This window comes from Rhinolophus sinicus, chromosome 18 (genome assembly GCF_057876585.1).
Source record: "Rhinolophus sinicus isolate RSI-liver-muscle chromosome 18, RSI-T2T, whole genome shotgun sequence".
NCBI lineage: Eukaryota > Metazoa > Chordata > Mammalia > Chiroptera > Rhinolophidae > Rhinolophus > Rhinolophus sinicus.
Window position 1 is genome coordinate 48,533,434 of NC_142518.1, and position 24,817 is coordinate 48,558,250.

Below are 24,817 nucleotides of genomic sequence, written 5' to 3' on the forward strand. Positions count from 1 at the left end.
TCTTTAGGGTTTTCTATATATAGCATCATGTCATCTGCAAAGAGTGATAATTTAACTTCTTCATTCCCAATTTGGATGCCTTTTATTTCTTTCTCTTGCTTGATTGCTCTGGCAAGGACTTCCAACACGATTTTGAAAACCAGAGGTTATCGGGATCAGCGCTGTCATGTTCCTGAATGTAGAGCAAAGGTCTTCAGTTTTTCACCATTAATTATGAGATTAGCTGAGGGCTTGTCATATATGGCCTTTATTAGGTTAAGGTACTTTCCTTCTATACTTATTTTATTAAAGTTTTATTAAATGTTTTAATCATAAATAGATGTTGTATCTTGTCAAATGCTTTTTCTGCATCAATTAATATAATCGTATGATTTTTGTACTTTATTTTGTTTATGTGATGTATCACATTGATGGATTTGTGGATGTTGAACCATGCCTGTGCCGTGGGGATGAACCCCACTTGGTCGTGATGAATAATCTTTTTAATGCATTGTTGTATTCAATTTGCTAGAATTTTGTTTAGGATTTTGCATCTGTATTCATCAGAAATATTGGTCTGTAGTTTTCTTTTTTTGTGTTGTACTTACAAGGTTTTGGTATCAGGGTAATGTTGACCTCATAAAATGAGTTACGGAGTACTGTCTCTTCAATTTTTTGGAAGAATTTGAGCAGGATTGGTATTAGGTCCTGTTTGAAGGTTTGGTAGAATTCACGAGTGAATCTGTCTGGTCCCGGACTTTTGCTTTTGGGAAGGATTTGATGACTGATTCAATTTCTTTAAAGGTGATCGGTCTGTTTAGATTTCCCAGTTCTTCATGGTTCAGCATTGGAAGGCTATATGTTTCTAAGAACTTGTCCATTTCTCTAGGTTATTGATTTTGGTGGCATGTAGTCCTTCATAGTATTCTTGAATGATCCTTTGTATTTCTGTGGTGCCCGTAATAACTTCCTCTTTTTCGTTTCTGATTTTGTTTATTAGAGTCTTCTCTCTTTTTATCTTAGTGAATCTAGCCAAGGGTTTGTCAATTTTGTTAATCTTTTCAAAGAACCAGCTCTTTGTCACATTAATTTTTTCTATTGTCTTTTTGTTCTCTATTTCTTTTAGTTCTGCTCTGATTTTTGTTATTTCCTTGCTTCTGCTGACCTTCGGTTTCATTTGTTCTTCTTTTTCTAGTTCTTTAAGGTGTAACATGAGGTTACTTATTTGGGACTTTTCTTGTTTCTTGAGATAGGCCTGTAATGAGATAAATTTCCCTCTTAAAACTGCTTTCGCTGCATCCCAAAAATTTTGGTAGGATGTATTTTCATTGTCATTTGTTTCTATGTATCTTTTGATCTCTCCTCTAATTTCTTCTTTGACCCGGTCATTCTTTAAAAGTATTTTGTTTAATCTCCATGTATTTGTGTTTCTTCCTGCTTTGTTTTTGCAGTTGATATCCAATTTCAAAGCCTTGTGATCAGAGAATATGCTTGGTATGATTTCAATCTTCTTAAATTTCTTTAGGCTGATTTTATGTCCCAATATATGGTCTATCCTTTGAGAATGTTGCATGTACACTAGAAACGAATGTATAGTCTGATGTTTTAGGATGAAGTGCTCTATATATGTCAATTATGTCCATTTCATTTAATGTGTCATTTAGGCCTGCTATTTCGTTATTTTCTGTTTTGATGATCTATCCATAGCTGTCAATGATGTATTTAAGCCCCCTAGTATAATTGTGTTTTGGTCAATTTCTCCCTTTAGTTCTGTTAGTAGTTGCTTTGTATATTTCTGTGCTCCCTGATTGAGGGTGTAAATATTCATGACTATTATGTCTTCTTGTTGTATAGTCCCGTTTACTATTATGAAATGTCCATGTTTGTCTCTTGTTGCCTTTTTCACTTTGAAGTCTGTTTCATCTGATATCAGTATGGCTACACCTGATTTCTCTGGATGCCGTTTGCTTGGAGTGTCAATTTCCACCCTTTCACTTTGAGTCTACGCTTGTCCTTGTAGCTGAGATGTGTCTCTTGGAGACAGCATATGGTTGCGTTAATTTTTTGATCCAATCTGCTACTCTGTGCCTTTTTATAGGTGAGTTCAGTCCATTTACATTTAGGGTGATTATTGATATATGAGGATATCCTGTCATTCTATCTTCAGTTTTCTGTTAAGGCTGTGTCTCCGTTGTTTCTTTGCCTTTTTGTTGTTGTCTGTTATTTCTGTGTGGTGGTATTCTATGATGTTTCCCTCTGTTTCTTCTTTTATTACAGTATATATTTCAGTTCTGCATTTTTTTGTGTGATTACCCTTAAGTTTATGTAAAAGAAAGTTTGATATTTAGAGTATTCCATTTTCTTCAGCACACTGACTTTCCCCATTCCCATATTGTGGTTCAGGCCTTTACTCTCCCCCTTTTTATGTTTCGGTTGCCACAGATTGTCCCTGTATATGGTGGTAGAATAGCCTCCTTTAGTATTTCTTGTAGTGCAGGTCGTGTATTAGAAAATTCCCTCGGCTTCTGTATGTCTGGAAAGTTCTTTATTCCTCCTTCATATGTAAAGGATATCTTTGCTGGATATACTATTCTTGGCTCATAATTTCTGTCTTTCAATAGTTTGAATATTTGGTTCCACTACCTCCTGGGTTGTAGAATTTCTACTGAAAATCTGATGATAATCTAATGGGCTTTCCTTTGTAGGTTACAGTCTTCTTTTCCCTGGCTTCCTTTAGGATTCTTTCTTTATCATTGATTTTAGACAGTTTGAATACAATATGCCTTGGAGAAGGCCTTTGGGATTGAGGTAATTAGGTGTTCTATTTGCTTCTTGGATTTGAGGGTCCAGTTCTGTCCACAAGTTTGGGAAGTTCTCATCAACAATTTTTTTGAATATATTCTCTGTTCCCTTCTCTCTTTCTTCTCCTTCTGGTATGCCCATTATTCTTATATTGTTCTTTCTGATGGAGTCAGAAAGTTCTTATAGAGTTCTTTCATTTCTTTGAAGTCTCAAGTCTCTTCTTCCATCTGTGTCATTTCCAGGTTTCTATCTTCGATGTCACTGATTCTCTCCTCCATCTGGTCAACTCTACTACCTAAGCTGGTTATTCTTAATTTCTTCTATTGTGTTCTTAATCTCCAGAAATTCTATTTGGTTCTTTTTTAAAATTTCAATCTCTTTTGAAAAATGTTCATGTTGTTGTTTGATTGTGTTTCTGAGTTCATTAAACTGCCTTTCTGTGTTTTCTTGCATCTTGTTGAGTTTTTTCAGAACTGAAATCTTGTATTCTGTCATTTTAGTCACATATTTCCATATCTTTAAATTCCTTTTCTGGAGACTTTTCACTTTCTTTCTGAGCTCTCTTGTTGCCTTGGTTATTCATGCCAATTACTGATTTATTTCTCTTCCTAGATATCTACAGGAGTGGCTTCTGCAACAGGTTGATAGGAAAGGTCTTTCTTTTGTTTTCCAGTACTTGTTGGTAGAATGGTTTGTTTTCTGTCTGACTACAGCCTTTTTTTTCTCTCTCACTCATCTCTGCTGGTTTTCACAGCAGAAGTTATGAGGATTTCTCTCCCCAGCATTGAAACCCTGGGCTGGAGAGGTGCTGGGACCCCTCTCTTCTCACGGAGGGACCTCCACAGCTGGAATATCCCTTCTGATTTTTAAAGGTCACACATGGTTTTGGGAGCAGTTTGTTCCATGTCTCTACCCCTCCTCCCAGTCTCGAAGTAGCTTCTTCTGTGTGTCTGTATTTGTAGGGCTTTTGTTCAGCTAGACTGTGGGCAATTATCATATCGGTTGTTCTGTGGTTTAGTTGTAATTGATGTGTTCCTGAGAGGAGGTGAGCAGAGTGTTTACCTTCTCTGCCATCTTAACTGGAAAATCTCAGTAGGCTTTTTATACTACCCAGATTAACAGTCCTATGGACAGCTCCAGTTAATATTATTATGCCGAGTGGCAATCCTCCTCAGTTTTCTTAGTTTCTTCCTGAAAGCTGGGGAAAAAAAATCTTTTGCACATAATAGACACTTTCTCTATTTTAGAGGATAAACTCATGCTAAATTGTGGGTGAAATTTCTATATACCTTTACTCTGTGGTCACAATGTTCTCAAAACTCTCTTGTCATCAATTTCCTTAACTTGAAGGCTCCTATATCTGTTGGCTCACACTCAGCTACCTTTAATCCTCCCTTGAAGTGGAGTGTCAAACTGAATATACAATCAGAGAAAGGTCAGTCCTTATATAAGAGTAAAGCTCTGACCCCTAACTTGCAACAGCCAGCCGAGGAAGCCAAGCCACAACCACAACCAGCAAGTTAAAAAGAAAAGAAAAAAAAATCCATAGCAACCAGTGCAAAACAGCCAGGACTTAATCAATAACTGCCAGCTTCCCTATATTTTGGCTCCACTTCCAACTTAGGACTAACTGGATAAAACCAAATATGTTCCCATAACAGATAAACATAGGCTGCTCTGTTTCTAGTTAGCTTGTCTCCACTTTCTCCATGCCAACAACTTCCAATCAGGACATAGCTAAAACCTTCTCTTTTTTCCACTATAAAGCTTTAGCACCTCTTTGACTGCCACTGAATCTCTGAAAAAATGCAAGTGATGATGGCAGACTTCCTGTTATAGCAATCTCTGGATTTAATTGTTTTCATTTGGTTGGTATTTGCTTGTTACCCCAGGAAGCATGGGGAAGTTTTTTATGCTCTATCACTCACTGTAATGGAGATGTAGTGCTCTATGAGGCTGCCCTCAGTCCCATCATCCTAGATCCCCATTTAAGGATTACAACTCTGCAGTTGTGGTGCAATGAGAGGCTATGAGACTTCTCTGACTAGACTTCAGAAATAAGAGGTACCAGTCTTGTCTGTTTTCTAGTCCCCCTACAACTAAGTAGTATTTTAAAGGAATCTATTCCCCCACATTTCTGGGGTTTTGACCATGAGAAAGGTTAATCTCTGTAACTTTCATAGGGACTCACACCACAGACTCACTTTGTTACTGCCTTTCAGATCCTCCTCCCTTCTGTCTAGAAATGGCCTTTCACTTCGCCTATGTAATGGGTCTAAAATCTGAAGTTATCATTTATTAGCTGTGTAGCCTTGTGAAAAATTACTGCTTGGCAACTCATTTTCCTCATCCATAAAATATGAATGATAATAGCACCTACCTCATAGGGTTGTGAGGATTCAATGAGGTAAATTCATGTAAAACACTTTGGAACAGTGTCTGGAATATAATAAGCACTGAACCATTATGAATTTCAAGGGAGGCAATAATTCTAAACTACTATTAATGATGCAATATAAGTAAGTACTAGGTACCATCTGGGTCATAAAGCAAAATAGTGTTTCATTCTATCAGGAAGAAGTCACAAAATGCATCATAGGAGAGTTTTACTTGAAATATCACTAATTACTCATGTGAAAATAAGCAGAAACCTCATTTAAAATGGAGTGAGGAGGCTAGAATGCTTATGCATATGTGTATGCCACTCAATGAACACTAGTGACTCCAAAAGAAAGAGATGTATGTTGCATCTCACAGGAAATGATACTACTTTGCTATTACAGAAGGAGGAATAAAAGATTCCTTCATTGCTCAGCCAATGAGAGAATGTCATAACTCAGTCAATGAAAAGTCATGATACTCCAAACTTTCTGTTTTCTCCAATGGGCTCTTCATTTACCACAGCTGTCCCAAATCATAAAAGAGTATTCCTTTCCTTTTACCTCTGGATCTTCATGTGGTTTGTCATTAGACTACATGTCCTGAATTGCACGTATTTTTTGTTCCCGAATAAACCAATTTAGCTGGAGAAATATCTGGCTGTCTATTTGTTTAATGGTCAACATTACTTGATGGCCCATAGCGGAATCCAGAGAAAAACTCTTAACAACTCTGAGGGTGGTGAGTGAACAGGTGTGGTACTCACAGATCCCGATGAGTTCACTGATTCTTTGCTAACCCTGGAGTTTGAGAATGAGTCCTTCTTGATCTGAGCTTCCACTCTTTTTGTATGTTGAAGGACTCTAAACTCTATTCAGGATCTAATTTAAGGTATAATCCTTTTCTGGTTAAGGGTTTCTTTTGTCTGTGAGTACTTGGTTGGAATTTTGGCCTGACTCTTTTAAATTCAGGTTGTTTACTGGAACTGTGCTAGCCTTTGATCCAATTCCTTTTGGAACTGGACTGTTCCTACTGGAACTATGCTGTTCAGCCTTTGGTTGGATTTTTGAAATTGGACTGTTCCTAATGGAATTGTACTGGTATTTGGCCTGCAGGCTGTTTAGGTTTTTTATTCTAGAGAAAAAACTTTTGAAAAATGGGACCCCAGTTATCTAAATGCTTTGAGGGCCCACCCCTTTCAGAGATTCCAGCTGATTTTATGTTTAGAAACTGTGGTCCATTTTCCTTTGTAATTCTAACTACATGGACTGATTTGACTAAAAGTGATTTAGAGTACCAATGGCTATTATGGGGAACATTTGAATTCCACAAACCTACTTTCTATCAACAATTACTTTTTCTTCTTCTTCTTACAGAAGTCCCATTAACATTTTTTGTAATGCTGGTTTGGTGATAATGAACTCCTTTAGCTTTTTCTTGTCTGGGAAGCTCTTTATCTGTCCTTCAATTCAAAATGATAGCTTTGCTAGGTAATCTTGGTTGTAGGTCCTTGCTTTTCATCACTTTGAATATTTCATGCCGATTCCAACCTGCTGACTTGTTACAGTAGGCCTGGGCAATCACTAACCAACTTTATCAGGCAATTTTTAGGGCTTTCCCAAAGCATGTCGATTGGGACAAAATTCAGGCCTACTCACAAAAGTCCAATGAACCTATTCATGACTATTATAATTAACTTCAGATTGTTTTCAAAGAAAATGCTGGCCTTCTTTAGATGTTGATTCTACTCAGGTGGCTTTTAATAATATGTTTATTAACAGGCTGAACTGAAACCTTTCTCTTTAAGCTAAAAGGACCAGGATGGAATTGCAGACCATGTTCACTATAGATTTGATCAATTTGACAAATCAGTTTGCTCATATCCTAGATGAGTCCCCTGAAAGAAAAAACACTAAAATTCTTAATTTTCAACTTCACAAAATGAAAGTATCTCTAGAACACCAAAAACCTAGTTTCTGCTATTACTGCAAAAAAAAAAAAATCAGGACATTGGATAGGAGATTGTCACAAACTTAAGTTTTTCAGCCTTTAACCAGCCTTTCCAATGTCCTCCTAATCCCCAATGATGGGGCTTTCGAGGAACTACAGGGGCTCTTCCCAATCCTCCCTCTTAATTGGCTCAGAGAAACCACTTTCCAAATTGAGAATGAATCTCTCTCTGTTTTTATTGACAATAGAGCCACATTCTCAGTGCTCAACCACACAGCTATAAATCAGCTCCAGCCTCAGAGTACTATTCAAATAGTGGGGATCTCTAATAAGCCTTAACAGGTTCTTGTCTCTGAATGCATACCTTTTTGTTTGGGCCCTTTGAGAGATACTTACACTTTTCTCCTTATATCCTCCACCTCTATTCACTTATTAAGCCAAGACTTCTTTAAAACGTATAATACCAGAACTTCTCCCAAAAGGGAAAAATATTTCTAAAAATGCACAGTAGCCATCAAGAGAGCCAATCAGGTGAATTAAATGACCCTTCAACGTATTTTATCTGCTCCATTTCTGATGGCACTATATTTGAATCAGGAAGCACTTATCACTTGTTCCTGTTGGATCAGCTACCATCCCCTTTATGGGCAAAATCTTCAACTTTTATTGGCAGGATCCATAGTATACCCCCTATCAAGATTGAAATAGATCCCTCAAAACCCCTTCCCAGAATCAATCAGTACCCCATAATTAAAGAAGCCCTTCAAAATATAAAGCTGTAATAGAAGGTCACAAAACTTATATTCTCATTATCCCTTGCCCTAATCCCTGTAATACTCCTGTTTTACCTGTGAGAAAACTCAAGGGCCAAAGTTAGAGATTTCTCCAGGATCTTCAAGCAGTAAACAACAGCATATCTCTGAACACCCTGTTTTCCTAATCATCATAGGCTACTAATATCCATCCCAACTGAAAGTAAATTATTTAATGTAATCGAATTAAGCAGTGCATTTTTTAGTATTCCCGTTGCAGTTAGTCAATACCTTTTTGCCTTCACATGGGAAGGAAAATGATTCACCTGGACAGTGATGTCTCAAGGTTTTACTGAGAGCCCTCCTTATTTCTCACAAGTCCTAAGGGCTGATCTGGGTGATATAAAGTTCCCTAGGGATTGACTTTGTTGCACTATGTGGACAACGTGCTCTTTGCTCTTCCTCCCCAGTCTCAGGAAAACAATATCCACATACTAAAGCTTTTAGCTTTTGAGGGACATGAGGTTGCCAAGGAAAAATTGCAGTTTGCCCAAACACAACTTTGATATTTAGGGCATCTGATACAGAACAAGGACTGCACTTAGATCCAGTTAGGCTTCATGGTGACCTAAGTTTCCCAAAACTAAGTGTCAGCTGTGAGGTTTTCTCAGGTTGGTTGGTTATTGCCAAAACTGGATCCCAAGTCTTTCTCCTATGGCCAAACCTCTCTATGTTTTACTAAAGAAAAACAACCCTAACCCAATTTTATAAGAACAAGATGATATAGCCTTAAAACCTTAAAGGACAGTTTAATGAACCCACCTGCCTTTGGGCATCCTAAGTATCAGATTCCTATTTTCCTTTTTTGCACGTGCAATGGAAGGAAATGCCCTTCGGGTACTCACCTGAAGCATGGGGCTCACAGTCAACCTGAAGGGAGCCAAAAACTGTTTTCTACCCCCAAAACAGTGCCTTTTGAGATATTGATTTAATCTGTCTATTGAGAAACAAATAAGTCAAAAAGATTCTTTGACACCACCAGCCCCCCCTTTTCTTACCTAAGAGATTCAGAGGGAAAGGCCTATTCCAGGAAGGAAATCTTAGTTTGTTCACCTTAGCAGCTTAATTTGAATTGAATATGGTCGATGGGAAGTAGTGATGCAGGGGTCTGTTTACCAGATTACCACCTGGGTGTCATTGGTTCTGGGTTGCCTAGCAACATTTAACTGCTGTGAATGTTCTGCTCTTCAACTACCTATAAATTGCCTACTTCCTTTGCAATCTCAGACCCCTACCCCCTTTTCTCCTTTTTCCAAACTGACATATATACCAAATTTTACCTCACTGTTTTTGGAAATTTCATGCTTATGTGAATTCCCCATGCACATGTATTAAAATTTGATTTTCTCCTATTAATCTGCCTCGGTTAATTTGATGATTAGCCCAGCTAGAACTTAGAAGGTGTGAGGAAAAGTGTTTTTTTTGTTTGTTTGTTTTTTGTTTTATTTATTTTTATTTATTTATTTTTTTAGTCCCCACAGACCCATAAGGTATTATAGCCAGAAACTGTACTCTGGCATGGGGACCTCCCCCTTTCCTTAGAGCCATTATTGCCACTGCCCTTTTGGTTAAGGCCACTGAATAAATTTTTGTTGGTTTCCTTCTAACCATCTTTGTACCCCATGCAGGAGTATCCCTCCTGAATTCTCATCACACTCAGCATTTTTCAGCCAGCTTCCTCACCTATGAATTCCTTTTGTTAACTGATCCTCCTATAATTCTTCTCTCCCGCATTACTGATGAAGCCCCTCATGACTGCTTAACAGTGATGGATTACCTCGTGTCCCCTTGTGGTGATCTTCAGGAAACTCCTTTGAATAATACCGACTTCTCATGGTGCACTGATAGTTTTTATTTAAAAGTGTGCTCCAGGGAGACAAAAAAACCTTAAGCAACACACTTTGCAACCCCGAGATCTATTGAAGAAGACAACTTCAGAAAGACTTTTCAACTCCCTGGAAAGGCCCCTAGCAGGTACTACTAACTAACCCTTGTGCAGCCAAACTCCAGGGAATAGAATCCTGGATTTATGTGACACATCTAAAGAAAGCATCTCACCCTGACTGGATCTGCACACCATCTTATGACCTGAAGGTGAAGATTTCCCAAAACTGAAGCAGACGGACATTCGATGACACAGCTTTCTGAAGATGTTTTGACCAGGCTAGTTAGAAGGTTTAAAATTTACAGAAGCCTCTCTTTCATCTAAGTTATTAACTGACTTTGGATTCTAGTCCAATTTATAAGTCTGAATTTGCAGCCTACAGATTATATATATTATTGATAAAACATTTGGTTTTGAGATAACAATACTGTTAATGGTGTTATGTTTTATCCCTGCAATGGGTCTTCCCAAAGCATTCATTTAATTATTTCAGTTTTGAGTGCACCTTTGCTCTAGTCACTATTCTAAGAAACAGACTTTAGATATAAAATACCTGAGAGATCGCCCTCTTATCCCTCCTAACCGTTACTCAAATGTGATCACAGTAGGTTTCCAATCAATGCACTTTCCCTGTGATATGGAACATGACTCCCAGGAAAGGTCCTTTCTATCATTGAGGAACAAAAGGCCACTGAATCAGGACAAACATGACTCTTGATCAGCAATGCTTTCTGAGAAATATCTTGATCAAAAGTGGGACATGTAAAATAAGTAAACAGAAAATTCATTTAAAATGGAGTCTAGAGGCTAGAAGAGAGAATTCTCACACATGCATCACTCAACACACATTACTGACCCCCAACTGGAAGAGACTTACCTTACATCTCCAACATAAAATGATACTATTTTACTTCAGCAGGAGGAAGAAAATATTCCTCCTTGCCCAATATCATCAGTTCAGCCAATGGGAGAATGCCATCAATCAGCCAATGAAAACTCACTATACATATTTTGAACTTTCAGTTTCCTCCAATGAGCTCCTCATTTACAATAGATCCCCTCACGTCCATAGAAGAGCCATCCTCTCCTTTGTTTCTCTGGGCTTGCATGTGGTTCATCATTGGACCACATGTCCCGACTTATAATTCTTTGTTGCTTCCAAAGAAACCTATTTTGCTGGAGAAATATCTGGCTGTCTATTTAAGGTCAACACTTGTCAAGCAGGTGGCAGGACAATATAGACTTGCATGTGTGTGCAAAAGTAAGAGACTTCAAAGCTGATACATTTAGGAAACTACAAATAGGTAAGTAGGGTTAATGGTAGAGAGAGGTGGATATAACTAAAATAAAAAATGGAAAAAGTGTGATCTACAGAAACTTGTTTCAGAGAATGGGTATAGAGTTTAAATTTCAACACTTCTCAAAAATTAGTATGTCATCTGGAGCTACACATTTAAAATTCAAATATCTTTGCCCCAACTTTAGAGTTTTTTTGGGGGGGGGGCTCAGGAATCTGCATATTTATTAAGTTCACCATGTAATTCTGAGGAATGTGGTTTTCCTACACCACATTGTGAGACACTTTCTGCTGCAGGCTATGTAAACTTAATTAAACTTATTTTTAAAAGATCCCTCTGATGCTATTGTTCTCAACTTTAGCAGCACATTAGAATCATTAAATATAGGATCCAGACATCATAGTTTTCAAAGTTCCTCAGATGATTCCACAGTTCAGTTAGTGTTGAAAGTCCTCATTTAGCAACATTGAGGAAGGCAGATATTAGAATAGTAAAACTGGAAGTAGGATTTTAAGATATTGCAATAGTAAAGGCAAAAGCGATGAGGTCATGAACAAAGGCTAAATAGCTGGAGAGTGTGGGGTAACGGAGACATTAAAACTAGCTTGTCTAGGATTTAGTGATTGATTGCATAGGGGCTGAAGGAATGGGCAATGTTAAGGATAATGCCCTGGTTTCCGAGTTGGGGTTTGAGTGGATTGTCGTATCATTCAATAAGATAGGAACCACAGGAGTAAAAACAGATTTTGAAGAAGACTACGTTGGAGGTCAAGGGAGAAGTGACCTAAAATTATTCTTAAGTATTGGTTCCCAGGCTTTAGAGTACAAAAAGAAATCACCAGTGGAGTTTGTTAACAGTACAAATTCCTATTCTCACCCCCATTCCATTTAGGAACGCTTGGGATGGGGCCCAGTGATCTGTTTTTCTTTTTCTTTTTTAAAAAGCCCCAGTACGTTATGTAAGTTTTTGTCAAATGTACTGAGAAACAACAAAAAAATAAAACTGAAAGTAAATTGAAAAGTGCACTAAAAGTCTGTTTCATGCCTATGAATTGATAGCTACTAGTGACTTAAAAGAGAAGTTTGGCATTGATAGATATTTGATAGTATTTTTCTTTTTATGCAGCTTTATAAACTTTTCAGTGTAGTAGATAAATAATTTTAATGAATAATTGAAATAATAAAGCCCCACCTTTTAAAGATTACAACTTAATCTAGGTAGCAATTAATTTTAATGAAGCAGTTTCATTATTACAATTAAAAGTAAGCGATGTATATGGAAGTATATGCAGATCCATGTCAGTAAACAGCTTTTGTATCATTACTGCCCATTTATTCCATTTTCAGGAACTTCAGAATCTCTTTATTCTCCTTTGCCTTGTGAAACATTTCAAAATCCTAAAAGGAATTAAAATTAATTTGTAATATCAATGCTGATAATTCCCAATTATGAAGTCATTAAACTCAAGTGTCTAGGTAGGTTGGTTAATTATCTTGCCTGGGCCTTTTCAAACTTCTGCCAGCTAAGTTAGATTAAAAAACAAAAAATTCCCCTAGAGTATCAGTAATTTCATACTATAATGTATGATGAAAAATACTGCATAAGTATTCCAAAACAAGCAGCATGGTATAGTTCCTTTTAAGATAATCATTTTGAAATAAAGCACAAACTGCTTTGTCTTCAGGCATTTAGTCTATAAATGGAGAAACCCGACCCTTACACTCCATAAATGTATTATTTCCCCATGTATATGACCTTAAGATATAAAATTGAAAAATAAAATAAAAATAAACATTTAGTCTTACTCCACAATATTCTTGACTGTTGAATATCTGAGGTGGTAGAGCCTTAGGGCTGGAAACTTTCATCCTCATTTCTTGAAGTACTTTCAAACTGACAGAAATGTCTATTAATTCATACTTTATTTTGTAAGTATCTAAAATTCTGGTAACTTCTTCCTGTCTCTGCTTCACCTAAATAGACAAAGATACAGAGTGATAGAAAGATTTTAATCAACTGATCCCATTTTGTTTCATTTTTATTTTCCCTGTCCATTATACTATGGAAAAGGAAAAGCTTTTAATGGTGTGATACTTCTTTGAGGAGCAAAATTTATATGTTATATATATTACATACACATATATTATATGTTTAATTAAATATGTTTAACATGTGTATGAATAATTACAGTAAGGTGTCAGTAGGGGCTGAAAATCTTTAATGGGCTATAAATATTTACTAGATTAATTTCATACTGTATATGAAGTGGTGTAAACACTCTTCTAACAGTTGAAGCAGGCTTTTGAATTCATCACTGCATTAATTTATGCCAGTATCTATGGTAGCTCTGTGTAGGAAATAGACATGATATCAGGTTTTCAAATCTGAGAGAAACATACTACATGTTCTAAACTATAATCAGAGGCTATATCTATGGATAAATAAAATCCATGGGATGAACAAATAAAATACATACACCAGGAGATTAATATTTACAAATAAATGAGTGGATAAATGTGTCCACTTTTTGCTTTGTCCTCTAATAAGAACTGTGAGATTTGTATCATGTGTTAATAGACTGCATTTCCCCCCGTTGTATTTTCCCCTGAAGCACACACTAATGTTAAATTGTCATAGATATCTTTTAAACATATTTTATAACTATAAATTTTTTGTTAATAACTGTAACATAAATCTTAAAGTTTGAGGTTTCTACATTTTCACATGACAATCTTTGGCAATTTTGTCTCACAATGCTCCAATGAGAAAACACATGTGAAAGCAATTTGACAAGTACAAACTCCAGCTTACTCAAGTGTATTCAAGTGGGATTCCTGCAAAAATGCACATCAGCAGGCTTTCTTTGATGACTTGAAAATGTAATCCAGTCATTCTGAGAAAACCCTGCCTATTTCCAATAGATAGCTGAGAAATTTCTGAAATTCCAAAATGAAACATTTCCACTCTCTGAAGCTCATTAGTTTTTAAAATTGCAAAAGCATGGTGCATGTGACTTGAGTCTTTATAGTGGTTTTTCAAAACCTTTTCAGAGGAACCCATTAAGAGAAGAAGAGTTACTTAGACCAGTACTAGTTTGTGTATGTTCATAAGACTAGCAGCATCAGCCTTACCCCACCCCAAAACTACAGAATCAGATTTTGTGGTAGTGGGTCTCAGGAATATTTTAACAAGCCCTCCAGGTAATTTTTATGTTACAGTTTGAGAGACACAGACCAACAATTGGGTGAGTCCTCTGCTGCAAAGTGATGCGCTCTTTCTAGGCTGAGATCAATTCTCATTCCTCTCTGTACCTTTCATTGTTTGTGACACACAGCATGAATGTGATAAATGTTTGTCAGCCATTTATAATCAATTCCAAATCCTTCAATTTCTATGCTTCTCCAAAAACTTTGCCGAGTGAGGTTCTTAGCCCTGTAATAATCCTTCTATAACTGAGCTGTCTAATGTGGTAACCACTAGCCACATGTAACTATCAAGCACTTGAAGTATGGCTAGTCCAAAATAAGATATGCTGTAAGTGCAAAATACTGCAATTTGAATATTTAATACGAAAAAAGAATATATAACATCTATATTTTTATCAGATTATATACTGCAAAAATAACATTGTGTATGTTTTGTGTTAAATAAAATATATTAAAATTAATATCATCTCTTTTTAAGTGGCTACTAGACAATTTAAAATGACATACGTGGCTGGCAATATATTGGTGTTGGAAAGCACTGTTCTATATTACTTCTTATATCCTTGTCAAAATAATTCATCTAAACTCTAATTAAGAATTGTCTTATCTATGCAAATACACCTTCTTAAAAATTAAAAATCAGTTTGTCTTCCTGGGGTTACCCAGTCTTTTGAGTATTTTGGCCATTTTTCCTCTCTCATCCTAAACAGGGTTCTTTATCCCTTCCGTTTGAAACATCCGCAAAATTATTGGAAGCCCTTAAGATGGTTGACCTCAGGACACCGAAACCTCCCAGATCAATCAGTCCTTAGAGTACAACGTGGATGAGGGCATTAACCACATTCTCAGTTCTTCCCCGCCCCTCCCACTCCCTAAAACCTAGAGAGGAGGGAGCTGAAGAATGAAAAACAGGAAGGGAATGGTAATATCTTAGTACGATCTTGAAGTTCCCAACTAGAATGTCTTCACTCTAGTCTCTTTAACCCGCTGAGGCCCTTTTCTTTTCACTCACCTCCCTAGACCCTGACACGCTGGTATAATAGACTTTAATGGAGCTCATTGTTTCCACTTGGAGGTTACTTTGCGGAAGTAACCCTGAGTTAGCGATTTTGCCGCTGTTTCTGGCTCAGCTACGCTCTGCGAAGTCCTAACGCTTGGCCCAGCCCTTCTTCAGGTCCTTTGCTAAGGACCAGTGGCCGCTGCACTCAGGATTGGCTAGGAAACAAATGCCTTTGTGGCGCAGGCATGTGCCCATTCAGGGAATTCAGGGCGCCTGGTGACAAGGAGGCAGTAGCTTCCATGGGGGTGGGGTGGGGGGGGCTGATCTCCCATGGATGATAAACTCCAGTTAAGCACTCTTTTCTCTGCTCATCTGCAAGGCCCAGGGGAGGAGAGGAGGGGAAAGCAAATGGTCTCTGCATTCCTACTGACCCCTTACCCATCTCTCTGCTTGGTGGTGAGCTCAAGCTTTCCTGCTTGGCAACCAAGGCTGAGAATGATGGGCCCAGACAACTGAGGTAGACAATGGCCAAAATACAATGTGATGAGGGAAGAAAAGAGATAAATTAAAACTTGTGCTGTCCGTTTGTCTTGTTCTTTTGTTGTTTTTGGTTTATATACCACATATCAGTGAAATCACATGGTTCTCTGCTTTTTCTGTCTGACTTATTTCGCTCAGCATTACTCTCTCAAGATCCATCCATGTTGTCACAAATGTTCCTATATCATCTTTTCTTACTGCCGAATAGTATTCCATTGTGTATATATACCACAACTCCTTTATCCATTCATCTATCGAAGGACATTTTGGTTGTTTCCATGTCTTGGCCACCGTAAACAAAGCTGCAATGAACATTGGAGCACACGTGTCTTTATCTCTTACTAACAATTGTCACCCCAATAAATTTAATAAAATAAAATAAAAAAAACAAAAAAAAAACTTGTGCTGTCTAGGTTTGTAGGGACAGAGCACGCGGAGCTGATGCTTGTCTGGACGAGGCAGAAACACCATAGCAATCTTTGTTACCTTTTCTTTTATCCCAGGGAGGTGCCTCCTTTCCCTCTCCAGTATCCCTTCCTTTTTGAGATGCACTGCAGGGCATCTTTTCCTTCTGGGAGTTGACCTTTTGGTTTGTGTAGTTGTGGGTGCAATAGTCCCTGACTCTCCTAGCACTTCTGCTCCTCCCTGTGCAAAAAGATGACCTCATGTATTAATGTCAGCTTCCTCTTCAATACATTCATAGCTCATTATTCCAGCTGTTATTGTCAGTCAAGTTTTAACCTTTTTTAGTAGTTGAAGATAGCGATAACATTTAAAGGATATTGGGGGTTTCCCAAAAATGGGCAATGGAAATGGAGAGTGAAGGGTCAAAGAACCTTAGCACCAGCTTTTGTATAAAGTAAATTTGGATTCCAGGCCTCCACCACTTAATAATTGTGGATCTTGGGCATAATACTTATTTCTGAATGTCAGTTTCTCTATTGTTAAAGTGAAATGTTCATGCCTACCTGACAGCATCATCGTGAGGATTAATGAATTGAGTATGTAAAAGTGTTTGGCACATGGTCTGACATGCAGGTAGTTCAGATAATTATGATACTTATAATTGATGCTAATAAGTGCCAGACTCTGCATACATGCTTGGGAACAAATACATCAATATGAGTAAGAAAAAGCATTTACTTTCAAGGAACTGACAGAGTGATAACCGATAAGATGAGGTAAATACAATGTAGAGAAATCTTAACCAGGCTAGGTGGGTGAAGGCATGTATCCCTGAAGAACTGAGAGCTAAAATGAAACTGGGAGAATGTATAGTCTGCCAGGAAATTATAAAAATAAAGGAATTTTAGGTAGAAAGAACAGTCATGAAGCAACATGGTAACTGGAGCTTTGGGAACAAGTGGAGGAATAAAAGCTGAGAAAGTAAACAGGGAAAAGCACATAGACCTTCAGGTTTCATGTTAGATTTTGTTTATTCTTTTGAGGCTGTTTCCTGTTTTGTAAAAGTGGGGAAAATCATAACTTGCACATTTGCTGAGAAGATTACATAAGTGCAGATGTTGCCTAAGAACATCTTTCACTTACAAGGCACTCAATAAATTATTCTTATTCTTAATCAGTGGACAATTGAAGCCACTGAAGGATTCAGCAGGTTTGTGTGAAAGATGGATCAATCTAACATATCTAGTGGACTTGAAAGGGGGCAATATTGGAAGCAGCTGCGGCAATCCAAGAACAAAATGACAGTAGAGAAAGGCAGAGATATTTAGGATAGGGGGCTGCTAGAATATGGATCAGCAGGATATAGGGGTGATGGAGGTGAAGGAGATAGAATGTAACTAATGAAGGAGTCCAGGTTAGGAACAATTTGAGATCTCCATTTTCTTCTAATATTCTTTTGCAGTAGCAGTGGTAGAAAATATATATTTTTACAATTGTTTTCCTCATCTTCCTGATGTGTGATTGAGACATATTTTCTCATTTTGCTATTAGCCATTCTCTTAGTTCCAAGCTAAATTAATACACTATTTCTTACAAGAGGATATCTTTGACAACCTAAAATAAATTGATTGGTATGGCATACAAGTTAGAATTAACCTATTCTATGGGATGTTTGAGATAATTATTTTGAAATAATTATTTGTAAAACAAAAACTCTATTGATTATTGTAGCCAAAAGTATCAACTATATATTTTGTTTATGTTTCTGTCTACTTTGACAATTTGTATTTGGGTTCAAAATCATTCTAATGAATGGGGCAGACAGTTGTGAGATTGGGAAAATAATTTCTAAAGAAGGTAGTGTAATTTTTTTCCTGTCTTTTTATGTATGTGAATTATTTATTTTTCAATTGTGCAAATAATACATGAATACATGTTCATTGTAGGAGAATTCAAACTATATAGAAATATGGGGAGTAAAAAGTAAAATGATCCCTTCATCTTATCCCTGCCACCCTCCTCCCAGAGGAAACTACTATTAACAGTTTGATTTTTATCCTTTTCCACAAACATGATTGCATATATTAAGTCAATTAAAAGGGAGAAAAAGTCAGGTATGTTGTGGAAGTTAAGCACACAGTCTTTTGAAGCCAGGCTGCCTGGGTTCAAACCCAGACTCTACCTCTTACAACTGTGTAATATTGGGCATCTTATCTAACTTCTCTGTACCTCAATTTCCTCATTGGTAAAATGGTGGTTATAGTATCTGTTTTATACATTATGGTGATTCAATTAGTATATGTGAAGTATTTAGAAAACTGCCTGGAATATAGTACATGCTCAATACATGATGGAATCATACTGTATATATTATTCTGCAACTGGCATTCCATCAGTACACATAGAGGCAATACAGTGTAGTGATTAAGAGCATGGGTTCTGAATCCAATTGCCTGGTGCAATCCTAGTTTCACCATTTACTAGTTTCGTGACCTTCAACAAGTGTATAACTGTTCTCTGTCTTTGTTTCCTTTGTAAGATGGAGATAATAGCTTCTATTTTAAATTAAATAATGTGTTTAGAACATTTAAAATGACTGTTTTGTAGTAATTATCTAATAGATGCTTTTTATCATTCCATTACTAAAAATCCATAGTTTAGTATTTCATGTAATAGATGCATCATAATGTAGCTACACATTATCTTATTGATGGTCATTTAATTTATTTTGATTATTCATTGTTACAAAATATACTTGTTTCCATACTGGGTTTTTTACTGACAAATTTTAAAATAACCTTGTCTCTGTCTTTACTTGAATGCAAAAACTATTGCTGTTAACATTTCTCACTGTCATTGTCATTTACATCTTGAATAAACACTTTCAAGATCCTCTTTTTTATGTGATAATTACCATACCATACATGTGATCAACCCACATCATTTTCCTATTAGTTTGCTTTGGTCCTAGAGCATGAATAGAAAGCAGAACTGTTTAATGTGTGTGGTTGAAGTTATCTTTCTGAGATATAAGCAAAAGCTGGGAAACAAATAAGCCAAAAGGGACTTTTCCTGTGTTTGGAGTGTTGGAATCTCAGAAGATTGAATCTTTAGTATCCTGACATTTGGGAAAGGTAAGTCAAAATTTTTACATTTTGGGGGTTGTATTGTTCTATTTCTTCCAAAAAGCCTTTAAATATGAATAAGTAAGTTTCTCGGAAACATTTATAGTAGACACTATAGATCTGTAAAAGGAAAATTGTATCTTGAACCAAGTCTGCTTTTTAATTTTGCATACTTATAGAGTTTATATGGAAAACCTGGAGCCATAAAATTGCAAGCAAAACATGCAAAAGACTGCCATAAGTGTTTTGGGAAATAATATTTAGATCCCAAAGAATAAAAGGAAAGAAGGGAAGAAGGAGGAGTGTGGGGGTGAGGAATGGAGTGGGGAGAGAGAGGGAGAGAGAGAAAAAAAAAAGAAGGAAGAAGGAAGGAATTAAGGAAGGAAGGAGAGGGAAAGACAAAAGAAAAAAGGATAATAGTGAATTTGACAAACCTATTTGCATTTCTTTCTTTGTTTAACATTTTAACCGTTTTTAAGTATACAATTCAGTGGCATTAAGTATATTCACATTGTTTTGCAGCTATCACCACTCTGGTTCTAGAACTTTTTTATCTTGCAAAAGTGAAACCCTGTGCCCATTAAACACTAACTGCCCATTCCCCCTTCTCCCCAGCCCCTGGCAGCCTCTATTCTACTTTCTATCTTTATGAATTCCTATTTCCATTTAGATTATTGAAAAAATAAGTGGCTACGTTTGTAGTTTAAATCTGAAAGTGTTCATGAGTCCAAATTATATATAAATATCCATTTCTTGTACACATTCTAAGGCATAACATTTTTTTCAATGTGTGACTCAAATGACATTAATTAAAACACAGTTAAATTAAGACCAATTCCTTACAAGCAGACTTGACTATTGGAAGATAGAGAAAGGGTTAGGCAGTTTAACTAATAACTTTAAAATAAATCGTTTATGACAGCTGTGCAAATATATATATATATATATATATATATATATATATATATATATATGTATATATATATATGTATATGTATATATATATGTATGTATATGTATATATATATATATATGTATGTATGTATATATACACACACATTTATATAAGCTTATACTTTTCAAAACACTTGCATGTACACCATATAATATTATCCTTACAATGACTCTGTGAAGAAGGCAGGAGAGTATTATTATAACTATTTAATTGATAGAAAAATTGAGACCCAAGAATGGTAAATAAATTACCTGATATTAAAAAGTTAATGGCAGAATAAGAACACAAGCTCCTTACTCCTGGCCCTATTCTCTATACTTTGAGCAACACTGCCTCTCTAAATCACTTGTGTTTCATGTAGAAGATAAATCTTAATTTTACACTTTAATGTATGTTGCTCTAAACTTTTATATTACAGGGATATACTGCACTGTTCTGTTCAGAATCCTAGCCTAATAAAATGCTTGGAGAAGCCTTCTTAATTGAACTCCTATACAAAGAACAGACATATACATTTTGCAAACCACTTACATGTAAGAAGACCTCAAATGATAAAAAGGAAACTTGGAAAAAGCAGCTTTTAGATATAGAAGACAATTCACTTTCTCCCGATCAAGTGGAAAATCAACATAAGGTTGTGAAAGAAAGTTTAACAGAGCAAATTAATGATACAAATACAATAAAATCTGTGGATGAGATAACTGTAGCAAAATGCAAAAGTGCATCCCTTCCAGGAAATGTGTCTGTTGCATTGCCCATTCCAAAGAGAGAACAATGTGATGATAGACAACTGGATTTATACCGATCTTGGTCATGTACAAGTATTTGCCAAAATTATCCTGACCTACAGATTGGAGGAGACCACGTGGGGAACATGTATGATTCAGGCTGCTTTGTGGAACACATACATAATGATGCTTTTAATGGTCCCCTTTTACTTTCAGTAGATATACCGCTGGGTCATTCTTTTATCAGTGAGCCTCTAGAGAAACCACCCACCTCAAAACTTTCGAATGGGGATGAAATTCGAGAAAAAAGTATGTTGCTCCATAAGCATCCCTTCTCTAACTCTATGGTTAATAGTTATATGGAAAAAAAGGTGGATGAACTCTACAAACAATTTTTGGAAGAAAATCTCACTAAGTGCCTTTCCATAAGCAATCTTATGGCTTCCAATTTTCTAATGAATAATGTAAATCAGATTAGCCTTCAAATCTCTCAAGAGCACAGCATAGAGGCATCAAAAGCTCGGGAAGCTCTCCTACATTCTTTAGCAAAATGTAATCTCTGTAACATTTCCCATGGGAACAGTTTTGAATTTAGCACTCCTAACCTACAAATATCAAAACCAGAGAAGTAGGGAATTTGTATCACATCTACTACAGGAACCAATTATAGGTTCATTGGACTGACTTAAGAGACTGGAGTAACAATAATTTTTTCTGGTCCATCATGTCACATCAGACATCCTTTGTGGTGTGGGTATTACATTTTTTGAGAAATTATTTGACCAATGGTACATCTACATTATTTTAGGAGACAACTTTAATAATTAAGTTTTATGACCATATTTTCTAATTATTTTGACATCTTTAATGGCTGCCATATTCAGGTTTGTAAATTCTGTATGTACTTATCTAATTGCCAGCAGCTTCCCAAATTGATTACCTAACTTTCATGCGTCAGCTTTATTTACCAGAAAAGTAAAAATGTGAGATGAGGAAAGTATTATTGCTCTCAGCTACTGAAAGGACCCTGAGAAACAATACCAGATAGGAGACTTTATTTCTCCACAAAAATGTTTAAAGATGTATGAGTAGTGCTTAAATACCCTTTCCTTTATTTTCAACATACAGAATGTTTTTACACTGACAATCAGAATAGCATCAGGGAAATTCTTCAAACTTTAGTTGGATTTAAACGATATTTGAAAAAAATTATGGAAAAGAGACATAAGGAAAATGTAGAATTTGCCATTGATATTTGTAATTGAAACTTGATGCTTTTGAACTTTCCTGAGGCAAGCATCAACTTTCTTAAATCACTATGTTATGCATGGTGGTTTAAAGGGATGGGAGGAAACAAAGTATACAGGTAAAGAGAACAACAAAGTGCATGGAAAACCACCATCTAGAAGTGAAGGGGGTTTGCTGTCAACTTTTTATACTTCTCAGGCTATCCTCAATCAAGATCCTGGTTTAGGATAAAAGTCAGCAGTATGTTATGGAAATTTTGGGACTAAATTAAATAAATAAATTAATACAATATACCTAAAAGAATGGTACTGTTTATTGCAGACTTGGAAACAAGACTACACGTAACAGCTTACACTTCTCCTAAATATAGTAAAATAATAGGCATGCACTTTTGCTTGTAAAATAACATTGTATGAAAGACATTCCATGCTCATGGATTGGAAGAATCAACATAGTTAAAATGGCCATATTACACAAAGCAATATACAGATTCAGTGAAATCCCCATCAAAATCCCAATGGCATATTTTAAAGAAATAGAACAAAAAATCATCACATTTTTTTGGAACCACAAAAGACCCGAATAGCCAAAGCAATCTTAAGAAAACAGAACAATAATGGAGGTATCACACTTCCTGACTTTGGCTTGTACTACAGGGCTACAATAATCAAAACAGCATGGTATTGGCAGAAAAACAGACACACAGAGCAATGGAATAGAATTGAGAACCCAGAAATAAAACCACATAAACATGGACAGATAATTTTTGACAAAGAAGCTAAAAACATACAATGGAGGAAAGACAGCCTCTTCAATAAATGGTGCTAGGAGAATTGGATAGCCACATGCAAAAGAATGAAACTGGACTGCTGTCTGTCACCATGTACCAAAGTTATTTCAAAATGGATCAAAGACTTAAGCATAAGACCTGACACAATAAACTGCATAGAAGAAAACATAGGTACTAAACTTATGGACCTTGGGTTCAAAGAGCATTTTATGAATTTGACTCCAAAGGCAATGGAAGTAAAAGTTAAAATAAACGAATGGGACTATATGAAACTTAAAAACTTCTGCACAGCAAAAGAAACCATCGACAAAATAAAGAGGCCACCAACTGAATGGGAGAAGATTTTTGCAAATAGTGCCTCCAATAAGGGGCTAATATCCAGAATATACAAGGAACTCATGCAACTCAACAACAAAAAAACAAACAACCCAATTGAAAAATGGGCAGAGGACTTGAAGAGACATTTCTCCAAAGAGGACATACAAATGGCAAATAGACATATGAAAAAATGCTCAATATCACTAATCATCAGAGAAATGCAAATCAAAACCACAATGAGATATCACCTCACCCCAGTCAGAATGGCTATCATCAACAAGACAAGTAGTAACAAGTGTTGGAGAGGTTGTGGATAAAAAGGAACCCTCATACACTGTTGGTGGGAATGCAGACTGGTGCAGCCGTTATGGAAGGCAGTGTGGAGGTTCCTCAAAAAATTACGAATAGAATTGCCATATGACCCAGCAATCCCTCTCCTGGGTATCTACCCAAAAAATCTGAAAACATTTAGAGATAAAGACACGTGTGCTCCAATGTTCATTGCAGCTTTGTTTACAGTGGCCAAGACATGGAAACATCCAAAATGTCCTTTGATAGATGAATGGATAAAGAAGTTGTGGTATATATACACAATGGAATACTATTCGGCGGTAAGAAAAGATGATATAGGAACATTTGTGACAACATGGATGAATCTTGAGAGTGTAATGCTGAGCAAAATAAGTCAGACAGAAAAAGCAGAGAACCATGTGATTTCACTGATATGTGGTATATAAACCAAAAACAACAATAGAACAAGACAAACAAATGAGAAACAGAAACTCATAGACACAGACAATAGTTTAGTGGTTACTAGAGGGTAAGGGGGGTGTGGGGTGGGAGATGAGGGTAAGCGGGATCCAATATATGGTGATGGAAGGAGAACTGACTCTGGGTGGTGAACACACAATGGGATTTATAGATGATGTAATACAGAATTGTACACCTGAAATCTATGTAATTTTACTAACAATTGTCACCCCAATAAATTAAAATAAATAAATAAAATAAAATTGTATGAATTTCTTTATGGAATTGTTATGATAGCATTATATGTTAATAATATTTGTGCATATGTCATTAATCATATATTCCCTTCTTTTGTCTTTGATTAAATTTTATGTAATGAATTACCCCAATGCCTTCACAGATTGTTCTTTTTGATCACACAATCCCTAGTTTATTTTCATCCTCTTTAAATTTTTATGATCTAATAATAAGTACTCCTGATTTATCTTCTGTTATTTTCATCACTCCTTTCCTCCACATCTTTCCTTTTAACCCTCTTAATCAATATCCATCATTCAGACATTTGATTCTGAAGAGACTATGGGTAAGAGTTTTGGAAAAACTTGCTTAATGTCTTATAGATACTGAAAAACAATTGTGTGTACAT

General features: G+C 36.2%; 2 protein-coding genes across 2 annotated transcripts; one reads left to right on the top strand and one right to left on the bottom strand.

The window, feature by feature from the left end:
• Positions 1-1,390: 1,390 nt before the first annotated feature.
• Positions 1,391-15,372, bottom strand: LOC141569578 (SH3 domain-binding glutamic acid-rich-like protein 3). Its single transcript, XM_074323299.2, has 3 exons — positions 15,325-15,372; positions 12,912-13,079; positions 1,391-12,503 (listed from the first exon to the last, which is right to left on the bottom strand). The coding sequence occupies exons 1-3, from the start codon at positions 15,370-15,372 to the stop codon at positions 12,438-12,440; spliced, it is 282 nt and encodes a 93-aa protein (XP_074179400.1). The 3' UTR covers positions 1,391-12,437.
• A 268-nt stretch (positions 15,373-15,640) lies between these two features.
• Positions 15,641-24,217, top strand: LOC148754623 (TLR adapter interacting with SLC15A4 on the lysosome-like). Its single transcript, XM_088794821.1, is given in 3 exon segments — positions 15,641-19,391; positions 20,756-21,682; positions 21,684-24,217. Coding segments are annotated over 2 exon segments (951 nt in total). The 5' UTR covers positions 15,641-19,391; positions 20,756-20,797; the 3' UTR covers positions 21,750-24,217.
• Positions 24,218-24,817: the final 600 nt, after the last annotated feature.